This window comes from Tetrao urogallus (assembly GCF_951394365.1).
Source record: "Tetrao urogallus genome assembly, chromosome: 6".
Lineage (NCBI taxonomy): Eukaryota > Metazoa > Chordata > Aves > Galliformes > Phasianidae > Tetrao > Tetrao urogallus.
In genome coordinates, this window is record NC_136819.1 from 11,797,465 (window position 1) to 11,815,893 (window position 18,429).

The 18,429-nt window shown below is 36.8% G+C and overlaps 1 protein-coding gene across 1 annotated transcript in view; it reads right to left on the reverse strand.

Moving 5' to 3' along the window:
* The window catches only part of PLEKHA7 (pleckstrin homology domain containing A7), a gene marked incomplete at both ends in the record, with an annotated part of 137,022 nt that overhangs the window by 28,985 nt on the left and 89,608 nt on the right, over positions 1–18,429 (reverse strand). The window contains 5 exons of the mRNA XM_079537213.1: positions 1,449–1,968; positions 7,003–7,488; positions 9,439–9,617; positions 15,827–15,927; positions 17,100–17,172. Of these exons, the coding sequence (XP_079393339.1) occupies positions 1,449–1,968; positions 7,003–7,488; positions 9,439–9,617; positions 15,827–15,927; positions 17,100–17,172 (1,359 nt within the window). The remainder of the gene's footprint in view (positions 1–1,448; positions 1,969–7,002; positions 7,489–9,438; positions 9,618–15,826; positions 15,928–17,099; positions 17,173–18,429) is intronic.

The window sequence follows — 18,429 nt, forward strand, 5'->3', positions numbered from 1 at the left end:
TCTTATGGCTTTCTTAAAGGCAGACCAAATGTCTGAAGATTTGTTTTTATTCCTGTCTGAATCTCACTGAATGCTGTTTTGTTCTGGGTTGTTTTGTTGTTTGTTTGTTTGTTTTTGTGGGTAGAATTAAATGAAGCGTTCCATTAAGGGGGAGTATCACAAACTTCTGTAGACATACACATTTAAATGTGAAATGATGCTGCGTGCTTACATACAAGAACACAAACATTTTTCCTCAAGAAACCTCTGCAGAGAAATTTGGCAGTGAAATTTTGTTTTCATATACGGCTTCATATAAAAACCAATGTGACATGAAAAGAGTTTTATTTCCTAAGTAAAATTTATGCAGCTACACCACACAGGAAGGAAGGAGACTACTAAACATACCCTCATAGGGGATGTAATGCTGCTTCAATTTCAACGTAGAGAAACTAATGTTTGATATAACAAGAGTTTATAATTTTCAGTGCTGCATATCACCAAACTGCTTCATTCCCCAACTCAGAATTATAAATGCTGAAAGACATCTGACAGCTACACAGCATATACTAGGAAAAATCTGCTGTGCATGATGAAGTTGGCACACAACTGAAATTCACGGTCCTGAACTCACGCTGAGTTTGTGAATGTGCAAGACTCTTTCTTGGCAAATACTTTCCCCAACAGAGCTCATGTTTGAGGTTAAAGAATTGGCTGAATGCAGAAGCTTTTATTTCCACTTATTCCAGTGTAAGTCCTACCAAGACAAGCAAGTTCTACGTTGATTCAATCCCTAATTTCCCTAGCTTTCTCAGACAAGTAGAGCACACAAAATACTAAGCGAAAAAACCTCTGTCACCTCAGGAGAAGAGGTTAAAAAAACACCTACAGTCAATCACACTTAAATTCTGCAGAAGGTTAAAGTTTAAGACCAACACTACCTGACTGTAGTTAGTCCAGAGCTATCAACTCTGCAAAGCATGTAAACTGTCAAATGCATGAAAAAAAATAAAAAAAAAAGCGATGCTTTCAGCTGGATTAGCTATACGACCAACTATACAAGCAAAAGGTTAAGAGAAAGTAGAATGGCAAACACTTAAAACCACAACTGTAAGTATAAATCAAAGATGTGCTCATCCTGCTGTCTTTTATATTATTCTCCACACTATTCATTGAAACGCTACAATTTGTATATATTTTATATATATACACACACACCTCCCACGTTTTGAATGAAAATATTCCAAGTCAGTATGATGAGTCACTAATTTGCCTTTCCAGAAACACACACAAATGAATCTGAGATAATCACAAAGATATGAGTTTTAGGAGAAAATTACCCACTGTGTTAACTCTTACAGCTTGCAAGATCTTTCAGGCAGGATGCAACAAAAATTACTAAATTAAACAATCAACATATCACAGTACATGTAAAATAGCTTGAAATTATTGTTATGCTGCATACAAACCTTTAGAGCATTACTTTGAATCTTCCTAGGTGATCCAGCGAAAGGACTGTCTACAGTCTGTCTCTCGTCAGATGGTTTAACTGTAAGCCTTTCTGCAGGAGTGTGCGGTCTCCTCGGAAGAAAGCTTTTTGGAGGTCCAGGTGGAGGAATATCAGATGGAGAGGGTGGAACAGATACTGATCGTGGAACATCCAACGAACTTTTTGACTTACCCCGATCCATAAAATCCGAAGAGCCTACATAAAGCGGGGCAGTGGGGCTGCCATGCTTAAACTGCTGTCTCTGCTGCCACTCATAAAGCTGCCAAACAGTTCCGTCCTTATTTGCTTTCCTTTCCTCCTGGGACATCTTCAAGTGGCTAACACGATCTTGTGCGTACTTGTAGTCACTCGGCAAATTGCGATTCAGTGGTGGCGGTGAGCTCCCTGAAGGCTGCCTGGTATTCTTTGGCAAAGTGTGATAGTTTTCAGAAAAAGGTGGATTGGGACCCTGGCGTGTGAGAGTCAGATCAGAAGCAAGGCTGGGAAGGGGGGAAAGAAAAGAGTAAAACTTCAGCATACAAGCAGGAGTGGTTGATAAATAAAAATTATAGTAGAAGAAAAGCAAAATAAACTCTGGGATGACATTAGCTACAGGACTCCAAATACAGAACTCCTTCAAAAAAAGTTCACAGAAACTATTAATAAGTTAATGAAATCTACACTGCAAAAAAAACATTACACTGAATTCATGTACGAATGCGAACAGTTTAAACAGAGGCTTTTAATTGTGTCTAACCTGAATGACCTAGTAGAGAATCATAAGGGACAGCTGCATTACCTTTACTTAGACCAAAATGAGTGTCAAAACACGAAGAGAGAAATTACTGTTAGTTTTAAAGAGAAAATCTTCAAATTAAAAATAAGTATTTTTTCCAAAAGCCTCCTCACCACCAGATGGTGCAGTCTGCAAACAGCAAATACAAGCTTGTTGCAAACAATTACCTTCAAGTGTGAGAAGAAATCTCACTCACCATGGAATGAGTGTCTTACACATTTTTTGCTTCATTAACATGAACAAAAAATAAGAATGAGCTCCATGTTCCCAGGTCAGTACGATTTACTTTCATCTGATCAAATGCTATGAGTTCTACTACCATTTTAAGCAGCACAAGGATGAGCACCAAAACTTACTGACAAACTAGAATATAAACAGAGTCGCTACATGTTGATATTAGTACTGCTTCCAAAACTCTAGAAATCACTCTGTACCCACCAAGAAATTTGAGGCAGAATTTGGGGAAAGTTTTGATAAAGTGTACTTAGAAGTAGGAGAAGGATCTAAGTCAAAATGTTTCCATAGCCTCATGCACAGGAACCTGCTTGTCTCATTTCTCATTCTACCACTAAACATTTATGAGTTTCCTCCTTGCAGTCACTTATCTCTTGCTTTAGCATTCCCAAACAGGAAACCATTCTGCTACATTTGCCAGAGTAACAATACAAACAAAAACAAATGAAATCAGTCAAATAAACAGACTCACACACACACACACACACACACACACACACACACACACACACACACACACAAAAATCATCTCACAAACAGAAACAGCAAACAAAAAAACCTAAACTCAGAGCAGATTCCTCGCTTCACTCAGTAGGCTTCACTCTCTGCATGAGAATGAGATCTGGTACAGAGGGAACTGCAGGAATTCCATGCCAACAAAAGGGCAGGTTGAAAAGGAGCATCTTTGTCCAGCATCCAGGAATAAGACAAGCATAGCTGAAGCAGGAAGAAAAAGAATTGATATCCGTAACTGTTGCTCAATAGTTGCCTCTGTGTGTTTCTACTTGAAGGATTTGGCATTGCTGGACTGTGCTGAAACACTGCTCTTGAGAAGGTCCATACAGTTACTTATGAGAAAGCAGAATAACTGCTGTATGTTGCACAGAGGATTACAAATTCTTAAAAGCTCTGCTCTCTCACATGTTACCTAGAATTCCAAAATACAGGTAAAACAAGCAGGCAGGATGGAACAGAGGCAACGCAAAAATCAGCATTTAGTGGTCAAGTAACCTCCTCTGCATTACTTTGTATATTTCGAGCTGCCAATTCTTTCCACATGAAGATCAAAGCAGCTATTAAAAATGTATTTTCTCCAGATAGAAATGAGAACTGAGAAAACTAGGAGCAGCAAAAGCTTCAAAAATACATTTGAGACAGGCATGAAGATGACTTTCCTGTGGAAAAAAAGGGGAGAGGCTCTTCCAAAAGCCAGTGGTTCCTATACTCCACCCTAGTGAAGTCCTCACAAAGCCACCACTAAGTTCTGTACGCTGCAAACCATCCATGTGCAGTTATGCTCTAATCAATCATAAAAGGATGAGGTGTTCAGATGAGCAGGAATTACTGTTAGTCAATGAAGTCAACAGGGCTAGCAGCTGTAGGAGCAGAAGCAGCCTGAAAACAACATCCCAAGTTGTTTTTTTTGTTTGTTTTTTGGGGGGGAGGGGATCCTTTAGGGAGAAAAAAAATAAAGTCTGAGAGGAATTAAAAACAGTTTGGATTAGAGCCATGTTTCAAGCAGTAGGAAGCACTGACTTTATGTAATTCTTCAGCCTATAAAAGCACTGTATGCTATAAAAAAGTAGAAAGTTGCACACTGCGTGGAGAAAGTCATGCTCCCTTGATGCAACTGCGTAGATACAGGCAGGCTGCAATTTCTCATGGCATGAAGTAGGGACAAACCACCAGCTAAGACAACAAATAGGCTTTAGTCAGGTGGCACATCTGCTACACAAGATTTCAGACCCTTAAAAACAGTGTGTTACATAAAAACAAGCACCAAGATGACATAGAAATTTCTAGAAAAGGGAAGGAACAATGTCCTCAAATAACTCAAATTACTCTCTTATGAACAGTGAACAATGGCTTCTCTCAGAGACCAACAGTAAAACGAACAGAAGATAATCTTGAGACTCTCATTCTCTTGAATGATAAGGTATAAATAATCTAAAAAGGAAAGCAGACAGTGAAGAGTGAAAAAAGGGCCTGATGCCATATTACAAGACTATTTAGCATGGAAATTGTTCAACATCAGCAGTGGGAAGCAATTACACAGACAGTATTGTAAGAAACAAAGATAAATGTCCAAAAGAAAACAAATACCATTATTGGAAACACCATGTGCATTCATGAGAATACACAGAAACTAACAAAGACATGTAATGTTTCTTCCTTAAACAGCTCAGGAAGGAACACAAAGTTCTGCACAAGAAAGTATGCTTAATACTCTATTACTATATTTGAAAAAAATAAAAATAAAAAAAATTCCTCAACACAACTTCATTTTGTTCAGAAATCTTACATTTATTTTTATCAGATGAATTTTTTTTGTTAGTGCAAGTAAATAGTGAATTCACTATATCTACCCACACACTGAAATCCAGTGAGAGACCAGTAATTTCTAGATGGCTGTTGGCTCTGACTTTCAATTATTTAAAATGCCTTTCAAGCATCTTTCCAAACTCCTGGAGGCTGAGATGAACCTTACTGAAGTAGCCTATTGAAGAGAACAGAGAGGGCTTGGGTGACAGCGTTGGACCACAGTGCATCTAACAGCCATCAAGGAGAGATGCATCTCTGAAGTGACTGACAGTTAACATCTGTTAGCTCAGCAAATAATTATGAGTGCTTTATAAAAAGAGGAAGTAAAATACCTATTTGAGAGATCTAAATATCTATGAAAAGAGTGCAATCCTGCAAAGAATTATTGAAATAGCTGATGTATTTGTATGAGACACATAACTAAGAGAGCTCTTTCTTGTCATAGTCAGCTTGCTGGCAGACACTGCATCTTTATACACCTCAGCCAGGAGAAGAACTGTACTCAGTTTGTATTCAAAAATTCTGAAGGCTAAGTCCTAAGAGGTTCTTTATTTGTAACATTTCAATAACCATGAAGCAATAAGAAATTAAGTGCTCCACTCACGCTAAAAGCAAAAGGGAAATTCACTGAAATGATTACCTCTATTTTAAATTTCTATATCCTGAAATCAAGAGTACATCAGACAACTGCCATACCACTTATATACATCACTTCAGTGCACTGCAACAACCTCAACAGACACCACGTATAAGATTGAGCCATTAATCTCTGAGAAATAACATGCAATTCAGATGCAAAGAACGTAATGCCGTTTGTCAGGGGAAGAGAAGGAAAACAAGGTCACCTGAGCTAAAACACAATGGAAATAAAGTTTGTATAAATTACTAAAAGACACTGATTTTGGTTACATCGCTGCAGTTACACCCCTGAAGGCTCCCTGCATGTTTGGTGGTGCCAGCTGAGGCAGCTGTTTTATCTAGGGCACCTACAGCAGCACCACCACACAGCACAGTGCCTGGTACACACCCAGAGTCAATCTTTCTGGAAAGACCAGTAGGGGATAAAACAGTGCTTACTTCAATATCAGTCAAGGCTGTTCAGTGCCTACACAACAGATGTGAAAAGCACCGATGAAAATTTCATTCAGCACTGGGTAGCTTGATAGTTTTCTGGATCACTTTAGACTGATACCTCTGTGCATGTACAGAACAAACACACCAAGTCCTTTTTTCCCCCATTAATGTTACATTTTTTCAGGAAGATGTCCAAAATGTTTTTTCCTCCTAAAATCATATGCAAGTATCTCCTATTGTTCTATATTACAATTAGATTTTAAGAAATATCTAAGACAGTAATTCAGTCAGCTACCCCTATCTGCCTCACATGCAGCACAGAGCTGAGCTGTGCTTCTTGCCACTTGACCTAAGTTGACATCTGACACACATAACCATCACTCCATCACCATGCACTAGTGATGCAATTGAGAGACTTCCAAATTCCAAAAGTGCATTCCAGCTTTCTGCACGATTTCCGTTATTTTCAGGGACTGAATAGGGAAAAGAGAATCCTGGAAACCATGAGAGATGGTCCATGTCCTAGGATTTTTTCATTAACAAAATGAACAGAAACTTTTCAGTATGTGACAATATGTGCATTAACCACAAATGCAGCGATCTGATGTATAGAAACAAATGGATGTTGGGAAGAGGAGCACAGGAAAAAAAACCAGCATTCTATGTTTTTTTTTGCTTTTAAGTGGAATGATAATCTATATTTCACCTTTTGTAGATGTTTATGAATAAGAGATAACTGAAGTCTCCACTTCCTTTTCTTACTCCTCTATTTCAGCAAATAAATAGTAAAGAAGTTTTTAAGTATCAACGGTGATGAAAACCTGTGTTGCTGTTTTTTCTTTTTTTAAAGGCACTCTAATCTCACCTTTTTAATTTACAACATAGTGACAAGATTAGAGGAATTTGATTAGCCAATCCTATATTGACTTTCCCATGAGATAAACACCTGAAAAATACCATTGTGCACTAGAAAAGAGAAAGCAAGTTTTGTTATATATTGCCTCTGTATTGTTCCAGTTTGCACTGAATATATTCCAAATGCATATTTTCCTTTATATTAGGAACATTCTGTTTGGCAGTCTATTTACAGACAGGGCCTGTTACTAACCTTTTTGTATCTCCTTTTTGGACCTTTACCCAGTGCTCCACTTGAGCCATATTACTTTTTCTTTGAATCTGTTTATCTGGATTTGTCCTGGGAACAAACCCTCTTTTATATGAGCCGGTACCATTCTGCTCCACTAGGCCAGCACTCATACTTAATGAACTAGGAAGCGTTCCATTCTTCTCAATGGGCACAGACTGAGCTACTTGGGATCGTGGTGCATTCGTTAAATCTGGAAATAATGAATCAGCTTCTGTTAACGCATGCTTAGCCTTTCCCTTCTTAGTTTCTAGAGCTTCTTTTCTGTGGATATAACGCTCCTCCTCTTCTTTCTCTCTTCTTATCTCCTCACGCTTATCATATCCGAGCATTTCAGCAGATTTTTGATAACTTTCTTTTGTGTCGGTAATCTCTGCCTTCACACACACGTTACAGGCATCCACATGATTGAATTGGGGAACAGCTCGTTGATCCGCTTTTTCAGTTTCTCTGAAAAGAAAATATATGTTGGTAATGAACACCGTTTAGCTGTCAGAAGTTGATGCACTCTCGTTAATATTTTAGAAAGGATAGCTAGAAAAGCACCTTCTCTAGGTTGTACTGAATTTGACAGATGTTAAGACAGATATGGTCAACAAAACTCAAGTTATTATCCCAGTCAAATGAAAGTTATCTCTGCAGGAATCTTTTATATGCAGCTGTAAAATAACTGAAAATATTAATACTGTATGAAAATTGTTCAACTTGTGTAATACTACATACAAACAACCATAGAAAAAGATATCTTCCTATCCTAGGAAGCACAGAAAGCCAAAAAACAGAAAACCAACTGCCAACTGTGCATTTTAAAGTAAAAAAAAGTCTTTCATATATTCATAGATGCCCTAGGGACTAGTAATTTCTGGCAAGAGGACAGACCATCTACATTTGATTCTGTACTACCATTGTCTATGAAAACTACAGTTTTGCTGTTCCCAAACAGAGTTAAATTAAATCTCAATTTTCCCTAAAACACGCCATTCATGTTACTTTGTCATCTAAATATTTCAAAAGTTCCATACCAGAATTCCTGATACAAAATTTGCAATGCACTACAAAATGTCTAAGGGTCCAAAAAGCTTTACACTGCTTTTGACACACAACACCTTTCATTTTCTTCATCTCTTTATAGTCATAAACTTCCCTACCTCTAACAGTTTTAGTAGCATCGATCTCATTTTCTCTAAGCTATGTTTCCTTAAAGCTTTACAGAAGGTGGATTTCCAAGTAAATGTCACAAAACAATAGTTTTCACCTCACTCCGATAGTGTCCTAAAATTGTCTACTAGGAGAGCACTGAGCAATCTGATCAAGCTGTGGACATCCCTGCTCATTGCAGGGCAGTTGGATGAGGTGACCTTTTGTTCCTTCCACCTCTAAGAATTCTATGATTTTGTGATGATTTTGGAACTATCAATACTTCTAACGTGCCAGGCTTCCACGATTTTTCTTTCAATTACTCCTATCCTTATAAAGGACATAAAGAATAACAAGTAACAGGTCTCACATTATTCGAAATTAAAATTAATTCCAGAAAATTTTAACCAAAATCATATAGCGTGTAGAAGTCCAGGAGGGATGTTAGACTTTTGCTTATACCATATTATATTTACTAGAAGCAAGCACTAGTGCAAGATACCCTGAGAAACTGCACTATGACATTTCAGTTCTCAGAGTGCCATAGATAAAAAGCTGGGCTACCTCACAGTACAACAGAGGCTTCTTTCACAAGGGCTCGAAGGGAAAGAATCACACCAAAGTCAAAACATAATCGAGAAAGTTATACCAGTTTTAAGAAAAGGGAAAAACTGGAAGCCCATGAAGGCACAGTGCTTCAAGCACTGTTAAAGAACCAAAGTACATCCTCCTTTTAAAACTGCACTTTTTTCTAGACTGAGGAAAACATTTAACTCATACTAAAGGCCATCAAATTAAGCCAAAAATAAGCAAGTTAATGTCTGCATAAATTAGCTAATAAACATAGCTCTGTGCATTTGTAATGTACTCATTTTTAACATTCTTTTCCCTCTTAGGAAGGCTCTGGTCCTAGTTCTAAATACTTAGCTGAAATGACTCACTGCTTTTTGTTCTTTCCCTTCTATTTACCTTCCTTACAGCTGCCATTTGGCTGTTGCACGCGTATGAATTTTTCTCACCAACAATTGTAACTTCAATTCCCTAAAAATACGTATATAGAAAAGAAATCCGTGTCATTGAACGGGGGCATACAGTCTATTTGTTGCTAACTAGCTGATCTGCAACAGGAACAAGTTGCAGAAATTACAAAGAATCATTTCTTTAAAATTGAAATAGGTTTCATAGCACACAGTTACAAGTTTCCCCTTCAGAAATCACCACCCAGTTTGTTTTCTAAGCTAGGAATTGGCCTATGGAACTTGCCTTCTCAGTGAAGAGCGTGTTTGCATAAGGGCAGCTTGGTTCATAGCCCGAATCCAGCTGTTCATGTCCTCCTGGGTATCTGCACTGAAGTAGTACGTCCGCATCCCTGAATGCTCTGCCTGAGAGCCAATAACAGAATTCTTATTATAAATATATGCCCGCATCCCTGTATGGACAGCCTGTCAGAAAAAGAAACAAAAACAAAACACAAAGAAATCAACATCGGACAGCACTGCTGTTTTCTCTCCAGAATGTTTATTGCAACTTTTCCTGATATCTTTAAAATAAGTAAAACTTTCAGCATTCTTTGGCTGAAGTTAGGGTAAAATTATCATCTTGCCACAACTGGTAGCTCTGCAGCAAACACCAATGGCACTCTCTAAATTTTACTGAAATTCTTACCCACACTATTAGGCTACAAGTGCAGCATTTCTGTTTTTCATAGTAGGAACTTCCACTTTTTAAATTTTTCTTAATTGATGTTCCATTTACTGCCAATAACACACAAAACAAATTAAATTAATTTTCACTGAGACACGTGTAAGTGAACAAACCACCACAGCTTTCTTCATAAAGCAATTTAGTCAGACAAAACAAAGACAAAAATTTTACCATTCAAGCAATTAAACTGCTTCTTTAAGAACTGTTAAGATCTTTTTGTTAAAGCGTGCACTTGAGCCCCTGGATTAGCTGCAAAATCACAAGACTTACTGAGGAAGTTATCAATACAGATGGAATTACTAAAGTGCATAACATACTGACAAGCATCTCTGTATATCAAAATGTCCCATGAAATTCCACTGAAGACTACAGGTATTCAGAAATTTCTCAGTAAACATATCAAACACCTAAATAGTAGTGCTGTGCACAAAATCATGTTTGAAATGGGATGTCTGTGCAACTCTAGGCTAATTGAATTTAATCAAATCTTATCCACCTTTGTATAAGGGATAGTATAAACATCACTACGTCATATAACTATGTTTCAAGACTAATATTTCCTCCAAATTACCTTGTGGATGTAGTTGCTGTTTAACACTTCATATGCTCTTCACGTTTGTTAACAAAATTAGTAGGAAAAGACTGATTTCCCTATTTCTTTTCAAAAAGCTGAATCAAGTATGCTCAACACAAAAGCTCTTGCAAAAAAAATCTAAATAAAATAATTTACATTGCTTTTAATAAAACTAAACCTGCTATAACAGAAAAAGCTAATGGCTAAGACAGCATCTTTTTTTTTTTTTTTTTTTGAAGAGGGAAAAAAAATCTGAACAGAAGTCCAAGATCCTCTTCCTGCTCCACAGCCTTTGCTTCCCACCTCCAGTAGCAGATAACAGAATACAAGGTGGTATCTCTCTTCCCACCATTAGGTAACCTAACTTAACAAAAGGAAGTAGGGTTTACATAAATGAAACAGTAGCTCTGATCAATTCTATATTTAGGAACCAAATGATTCATTTTCATTTGTTTGGCTGATTGAATTTTTTGGGTTTTCTTTACTGTTGGGAGTCTTCTTGCTTTTCTGCCTTCTTGAAAATACCATAAGTGTTCCAAAAAATTTTGGTTGGGAAGAACTTAAATCATTGCAATTTATAATTAACATTCAGTGCAAGAACACAGCAAGAAAAGCAGCTCCAGACAAAAAAGAAATCAGTGACTTCAAGTTAGACCTTATGTCTACATAATTCCTATATACACCATTTTGAATCTAAAGGAGAAGATGCTAGAATACTGAAGTGAAGCAACTCTAGACGATACATGCACCAGTAGGATCCTAACCTTCTCTGGCTACAAGCTTGATGGAAATAATACAAACATAATAAACCAACAACAGGACCTTGGTTAACAAACTGGAGACTGTATACCCCCAGAAATACATGTATTTATTTCACTTGTATGTTATGTTCAACATAATTCATTTGCCTTTCATGCTCCCTTTCAGTGGTGCATAATGAACACAGCTGAAAGCATTGCTTAAAAGGCAATAGAGAAACAGAATAAAAACACAAAGCATGTTGCACTATTCTCCTGTAAGAAACTGAAGCTATCGCAGCCAAAACCATTGATTGCTCCACAAGGGAAAACAGAGATGGCTTGCTGTTACCAACAGACTCGACATCTTGAAGTTTGCAATATATAAAATCAGTTGAAGGAAAATTCTGATACGTTTCAGTTACAGTCATTTATTAGTAGCATGCGTAATAAGTAGAAAGCCACTTTCTGCTCGTGTCTTGTAGCTGTCACTCCTAGTAGACACAGAAGCCAGCTTTTTTTTTTTTTTTTGCTTGTTTTTAAAGCCACAGCTATTAGGATGACTACAGCACATGAACAAGCCTAAAACACAGCACGTGCCACACATATGTAGTACACAACAGGGAAAAGTAATACCGGTACCTATTCATGCATTCAGATGCCTTAATGCGGATAGATTGAGAAGGGAAGCAGTCTCTCTCCCAAAATGCACAGGAGAAATGGACAGTAAACCCCAAAAGCGTATCAATAAAATAAGACAGGGACAAAAAGTTAAGTTAAAATTGTGAAAAGATTCATGTTTCTAAAGAAAATATTCAATAAAAGATTATAGTAATATAAGTATACAGGAATAAGTATCTACAACTGCTATCTTTATTCCAAGTTGATCTGAGGAAAGAAAAAGCCAGAGTTCACAGAATGGAGGGATGGCAAGAGGAACACTTTTTCTCCACTTTTTTTTTTAATGAAAACCAGTGAAATTGTCCTGCCCCATTTGGTCTAAGCAGTGACCAGATATTTGCTTTAGTCTGTCTTGAGTATCAATAATGTAAATATATTGAAAAAACAGTAGAGTAGCATCTTCTTGGAGTAATGATTTGGCCTGGCTTCCTTGGCTCTGAGTGCCCCCACACTGACTGGCTAAACCTCTGAAAAAACGCAAAGGATAGTATCAAACTAAAAAGGAGTTTTATTTGTTTGGGTTTTAGCTCCAGTGTACTTCACATCTCTCACAGAGCATCAAAGCTTATTTCACTGACTTTATCTGGTGGCAAGATGTGCATATACATACTGACATCCACTCGCATACACTGGCTTTGCTTGAAGTTTTGCAGCTTTAGAGCAGACGCTGGTAGACCTTCCAATTTTCAACAATTTGCATTAATGTCAGATTTATAAAATGAGTTTCTCATATTTTAACATATAAAATCAATTAAAGTATCTTTCCAGACAGAGAGCAGGAAGACTTCTAAAGAGACTGCAATTACATTATCTTCTATGAATTGCTAATATTTATATGTAAAATTGTATTCCTAAGAGGCGCAGTACATTCTCTATTTGTCACAAGGAATATTTCCAGCTATATATGAATGTCATGTGATTTTTTCACAGCAAAGTCCAAACATAGCATTTGTGGTATTCCACATCTGTATCAGCAGATAACTACTATATGAAGAAATAGAACCATTAATTAATACTTCTAAGATATTAGCTACAGAACTGAATGTGCAAAGATCCTCAGTTTTAAGGGTCACCACACAAATTAATGACAGTACTAACCACAGGACTTTGCTTGGGAGAAATAAACAGTGTGAAAAGCTTGTCAAGATGGATACTTAGAAGTAAAGTTGCTGATCAGAGCAATTTAATACACATATTCCCACACTTCCAACAAGTTTTGAATGCATCTGAACAGCCATATGCTTTTCTACAGGCCTGTCATTACCAAGTATTTAAAGATGACACAAAATGCATGGGTCCTTTGGAGGTGATGGAAGGGCAGAAGAATTTCCACAGGGAATGTTTTACTTGTTAAAGTAGACACATACTTTACTAGTTTACTAGTAAACACATACTTTAGAATTTGTCTTCTAACTGCATCATATACCAAAAACATTCATGTATTTGCTAAGTAAAATTCCTCTTAGTTTTACAAAACAACATTTTCAGAGTTTGAACACTTACCTAGCTTCAACAACTTACTGCCACTTAAAAAAGCCATTTAAACTGAAACCTCCACTGTAACAAACAATTTACAGCAACCAGAGTAAGTGACAGGCCAAATGCAAAAAGTGATGCTCCGCATTCTCCTACTCATTCGGGACTTAAATGTGAGAAAGTCCTATCTTTATTTCAGGCTTACTCCCGTTGAGTTTTCTATTTCTGGCTGTGCTACACTGAGACAGAATGTCCGTCTGTGCTTTGGCTATCAAAGCACACTGAGATTAGATAAAGGTAATGGCTGGTGAGTGATGGAATGCCATCATGGCCGTGCTCCCACCACAGTCAAGGCTGCCATCGCTGAATGTTGGTATCGAGTGGGGCCCAGGCAGCAGGAATCATTCAAAATCTGCCAACTGCCCTAAGAGCTGGTTCTAAATAAAATGAAACTGCATTGCAAGTGCTTGCTTCTCTATTAACTGAAAATCCCAGTTTATTGGCTCAAACTAATCTTCAGAAAAGATTCAGATTAAAGATTTAGTACAGCTCACATAGGTATAATATCTTGGAAGGATCAGGAGAAGTCTGCACTTGCTTCTGAATATATTTAACCATGCCATAACCATGGGTTCTATTCTGCAGGAAGAAAGAGGCACAACTCGGCAGTGGTGACCAAGAGCTTGCCTACAGAACGTATCATTTGGAAACTATATGTGTGTACGAATGGTTTTAAATTAAAAGAGAGGATTTTTAGACTAGATATTAGGAGGAAATTCTTTACTCAGAGGGTAGTGAGGCACTGGAATAGGCTGCCCAGAGAAGCTGTAGTTGCCCCATTCCTGGAAAGCCAGGTTGGATGGGGTCCCGGGCAGCCTGATCTAGTGCCTGATTTAGTGGGTGGCAACTCTGCCCATAGCATGGGGCTGGAACTGAATGTTCTTTCAGGTCCCTTCCAACCAAAGCCACTCTGTGTGCATATATACACGTATCTACACGCATACACACATTAAGATTCTTTCCCTAATGACTGATAGACAGCTGAAGGTTAACAATCCTAAACCACGCTTGATTAACACATTAGCAAACACACTCCCATGAAATTAAAAAGAATCTTTTCAAAACAATAAAACAGCAAGATTCAAGCAGATACTACTGCTATTTCACCTCCATTCCCAACCTGCACTAAGATTTATTCAATAGATGTAGAAGCCTAAGTATACATTAGGTCCTCATTTTGCGCCATGTGCTTCCGCCTCAAAAAAGGCTCAAAGAGAATTTCATGAATCGCATTTGTTCAAAATTGGAGTAAAATGATTTTTAACAAAGAATCCTCTGTAGCTTATCCTGCTATCTCATGTTCAATATATTTGAAAAAGTACAACAAATATTTCCACAATGAACAGCAGGTCTTTTTTTAAACACACTTCAAGTTAATATTTGTTTAATAAAATTCAAATCATTGTACACTTGAAAATAAATCCTAATGCTACCACAAAAGGTAGTGTACCATTTAAAAACACCTAAAAAAAAATTGAAAGCTGAACAGATGTTTTCAGCAAATACATAAAGAGAAAGATTTCTTTCAGATCTCTTAAACTACATCTGCTAAAAAATGAAAAAAAATAGTTGTTTGTTTAGTAATATAGCTCACCTGCCACTTTAGTACACAGCAGAACAGGTTTTTTCTCCAAATACCAGCATAACAAATTTGCAAACATACACTGACATTTCTGATCTTTGCCTTAATGCTGCAACTTGGACAATCAGATAGGATTTTCTACTGTTAAGAAGGAATGAATTTTGTATTTCACTTCCTCCATAGATTTTTATAAGAGCTAATAGAATTTAAAATCATACAATTAAATTTCTTTTTAATTAAAAAAAAAAAAAAAAAACAAATATCAACAGAACATTAAAGCTGCATTGAATGAGTGCTTTTACCTTAAAAAAAGAAAAAGAAAAAAAAAAGCAGAAAATTACTCAACATCCCTTAGGACAATTATTGCTTCCAAAAAAGAAAGGAGAAATTGCATACTTTTTCTTCACTTGAAAGGAGGCAATTATATATCAGAAGTCAGTGTTGCTGTTTTATAACTATGAAAACTGAGCTGCTATTTTTTTATTTTTTAAAGAAACCACAATAAAATTAAAATTTAAAAAAGCCATCAGTCTATTATAAGATCAACCACCCTATAAAGAAAAAAAAATGTCAACTCTTTCAATATCTAAAAGCAGTGGAACAACTTAACATGAATTTCTAATTATCAAGCTGTAAAGACATCTATACATAGTAACATATATTAAAAGCAATTTAAAGTAACAGAAAAGTGCTACGTGACATTTCAATAGACAAAGTCCCTTTGAAAAAAAAAATCATAATAGGAAAGAAGATATTTTTGCTTACAACAACATCATGATTTCTAATGCAAATAAGCATTTTAAATTATGGTAGTCTGCTAAGCTTTGTTACCCATACCTTAAAAGAAAATTTGCGATTTATACGATCTTCAGGTCCAACAGGAGATATTACATAGCTGGGCAATGGTATGCTACCCAACACAGATTCTTCTCTGCTATCTGCAGAATAATAAAGAATAATTTTAAACAACAACAACCACCACTAATTCACTGCACATTTCAGTGGAATATCAATACATTCTCCATTATGGACACAGAGTGGTCTATTACAGAAGGACAACAGACAATAGGCATGAAGTCTGAATGTGAGAGAATTAAAATGGATATAGGGAAAAGAAATTTCTACAGGAGGACAGAGAAACAGTGTGACAGGATGACCAAGGAGGCTGTGTCATCTCCACCGTTGGAGGTTTTCAATGCATGAACGCATTAAACCCCATTAAAGAGCCTGATCTAACCTCCTTTTTTGGACTCTGGTTTGATGTTTGGATGCTCTTTGAAGTCTAAATTTTATTGTGACTCCATGGCAACAACAAAGAAAAATGTTTCATTTTGAAAGAAGCAATATTGTATTTTTTAATAATAAAGTAGGTGGGGGTTTTTTGTTTGTTTAATTTGGTTTGGGCAAAAGCAGACTTCCTGAACAAAGCTTATTTTGACAAATGAACTCTGATAGGCCATGTAACAGAAATGCCTTTCCATTTAGCATTTTATTATAATGAAAAAGCCCCTATTACTATCAACTCTTAAGCAAACAGCAGGAGAAATGTAGTGCCCACATCAATTTGAGCTTAACATTCTACGTTTCCCAAAAATTGTAAAATCCTAATCAAAACCTAGAAATAACCTTATGTAATATTATACCATTATTCCTATTCAAAGTAAAATTGTGTTTAACCTGTAGAAATACTGACTACAGGATTTCTCACTCTTATGTTAACACTTGGATGAAAGCTGAATCGATGCCCTGATCTGGTTGCACTGTATTATCATAATCAGCCACACAGCCAGAAGGAGGTAGGTAACAACTCCGAACATGAATGGAAAAAATCTTAAACTGGTATTGCTGCCAAATATTTTGTAACGTAAGCCTTGGCATATAGGAAAGACAAGTTATGTGACAAAACATCATACAGCAGCCCCCTGGGTCCCCACCTCTGGCTTGAAATTTGCCACACCTTAAAGAGGAATGGACAAATCCTTGCTTTACAGTGCATTCTGTTGGAACACCTAACTGTACCTGAAACATTTAACTAGCTTATACATGCAGTGTGATTTGAATAGGTAAACTGTTACAGGCCAACTCAGAAGAGCTACTATTAACTACTCACCTTTATAGTAAAACAAACAATAATCAGCAAGCACAAACCATCGTCTTTTCCATAATCGCATACCAGAACTGTCCTGAAACGGAAGAAAGGTGATACATTTTTCATCTGATGACAATAAGAGCTTAACATGCAGTGCTGCATCAGTGAATAGCTTACCAGAAATCCACCCAAGTATGGCACTAATTACAAAAACAACCATTTTATATTTCAGGAAAATACTGTATACTCAGGAAGAAGTAAAGCATCCAACTATAAAACGATCAGGTTAGCATACTCACATTGCTCATTTTCACTAAGCAATTAAACTTACATCCAGAGTTCAGATAAACCCCATAAACAATCAGTGCGTATTTTTATTGGACAGCTTTGTCCCGTAATAAGGAAACAAAGGTATGCATCCTGACAGCACAAACTCCAACAAGGATTGCCCTTAGATCAAGATGAAAATCCCTACGACTGTGAAATATGACCTCAAGTTTAAGACAACGATCTCCTGTAATTCTACAGTCCATTTTCCATACGTTACCCATGCCTAAAATGTAATTTAATCAAATATTCCTAAGAAAATAGACCAGGATGCATAACATACAGACTTTAATGAAGTATAATTCAATATGCCTGTGGAGACAAATGTCTCCATATAACATACATCACCTTGTCAAAATGAGTAATATTTACATATAAATTAATTTTAGAAGCCTGTAAAATTGCCAAAATGTAACCTCAGCATGTACAACTGATTACACTGAAGGCTTTGATGAGACCAACTGCAGAGAAAGCATCTTTAGTCTTTAAGTGCTTGCAAGTAGAAGTAAGTGGACAGAAGGAAATAGCTAAATGAACACTATAGATACTATTTACTTCACTTATTTTTCCAGTCATATTAAGTATGCGATGACTTTCTTCCCTTTTCTTTTTTGTGCTCTCAGCATAGTTCTGCCTCTGCCCTGAAAACCAATGGACTCACTTAGTGGATGTCAAATGGAACATGGATCTCATGAAGAAGGAAGTGAATGGCTGTCAGCAACTTTTTCCTTGGCATGTAGAATCATGCCTTTAAGACTCAGACTTTAGACTTTTCCTACTTGTCCCTTAAACAAGCTGCTAGACCTTCATCAGCATCCACCAGGTTATTATCAAATCAGAAGCAAGTTTTCTTATATAACAGCTTTTTTCACTTTCTGCATTCAAAGATGTCTTCTGCCAGCTTCAAGATGCAGTAACTGCAAAACTCAATAATCCTGCCTTTATTTTGACACTGGTCTTGGTGACAGCAATGTGCGATGCATGAGGCCCTATCTACCTTCATCTTCTCCCTCTGCTCTGAAGG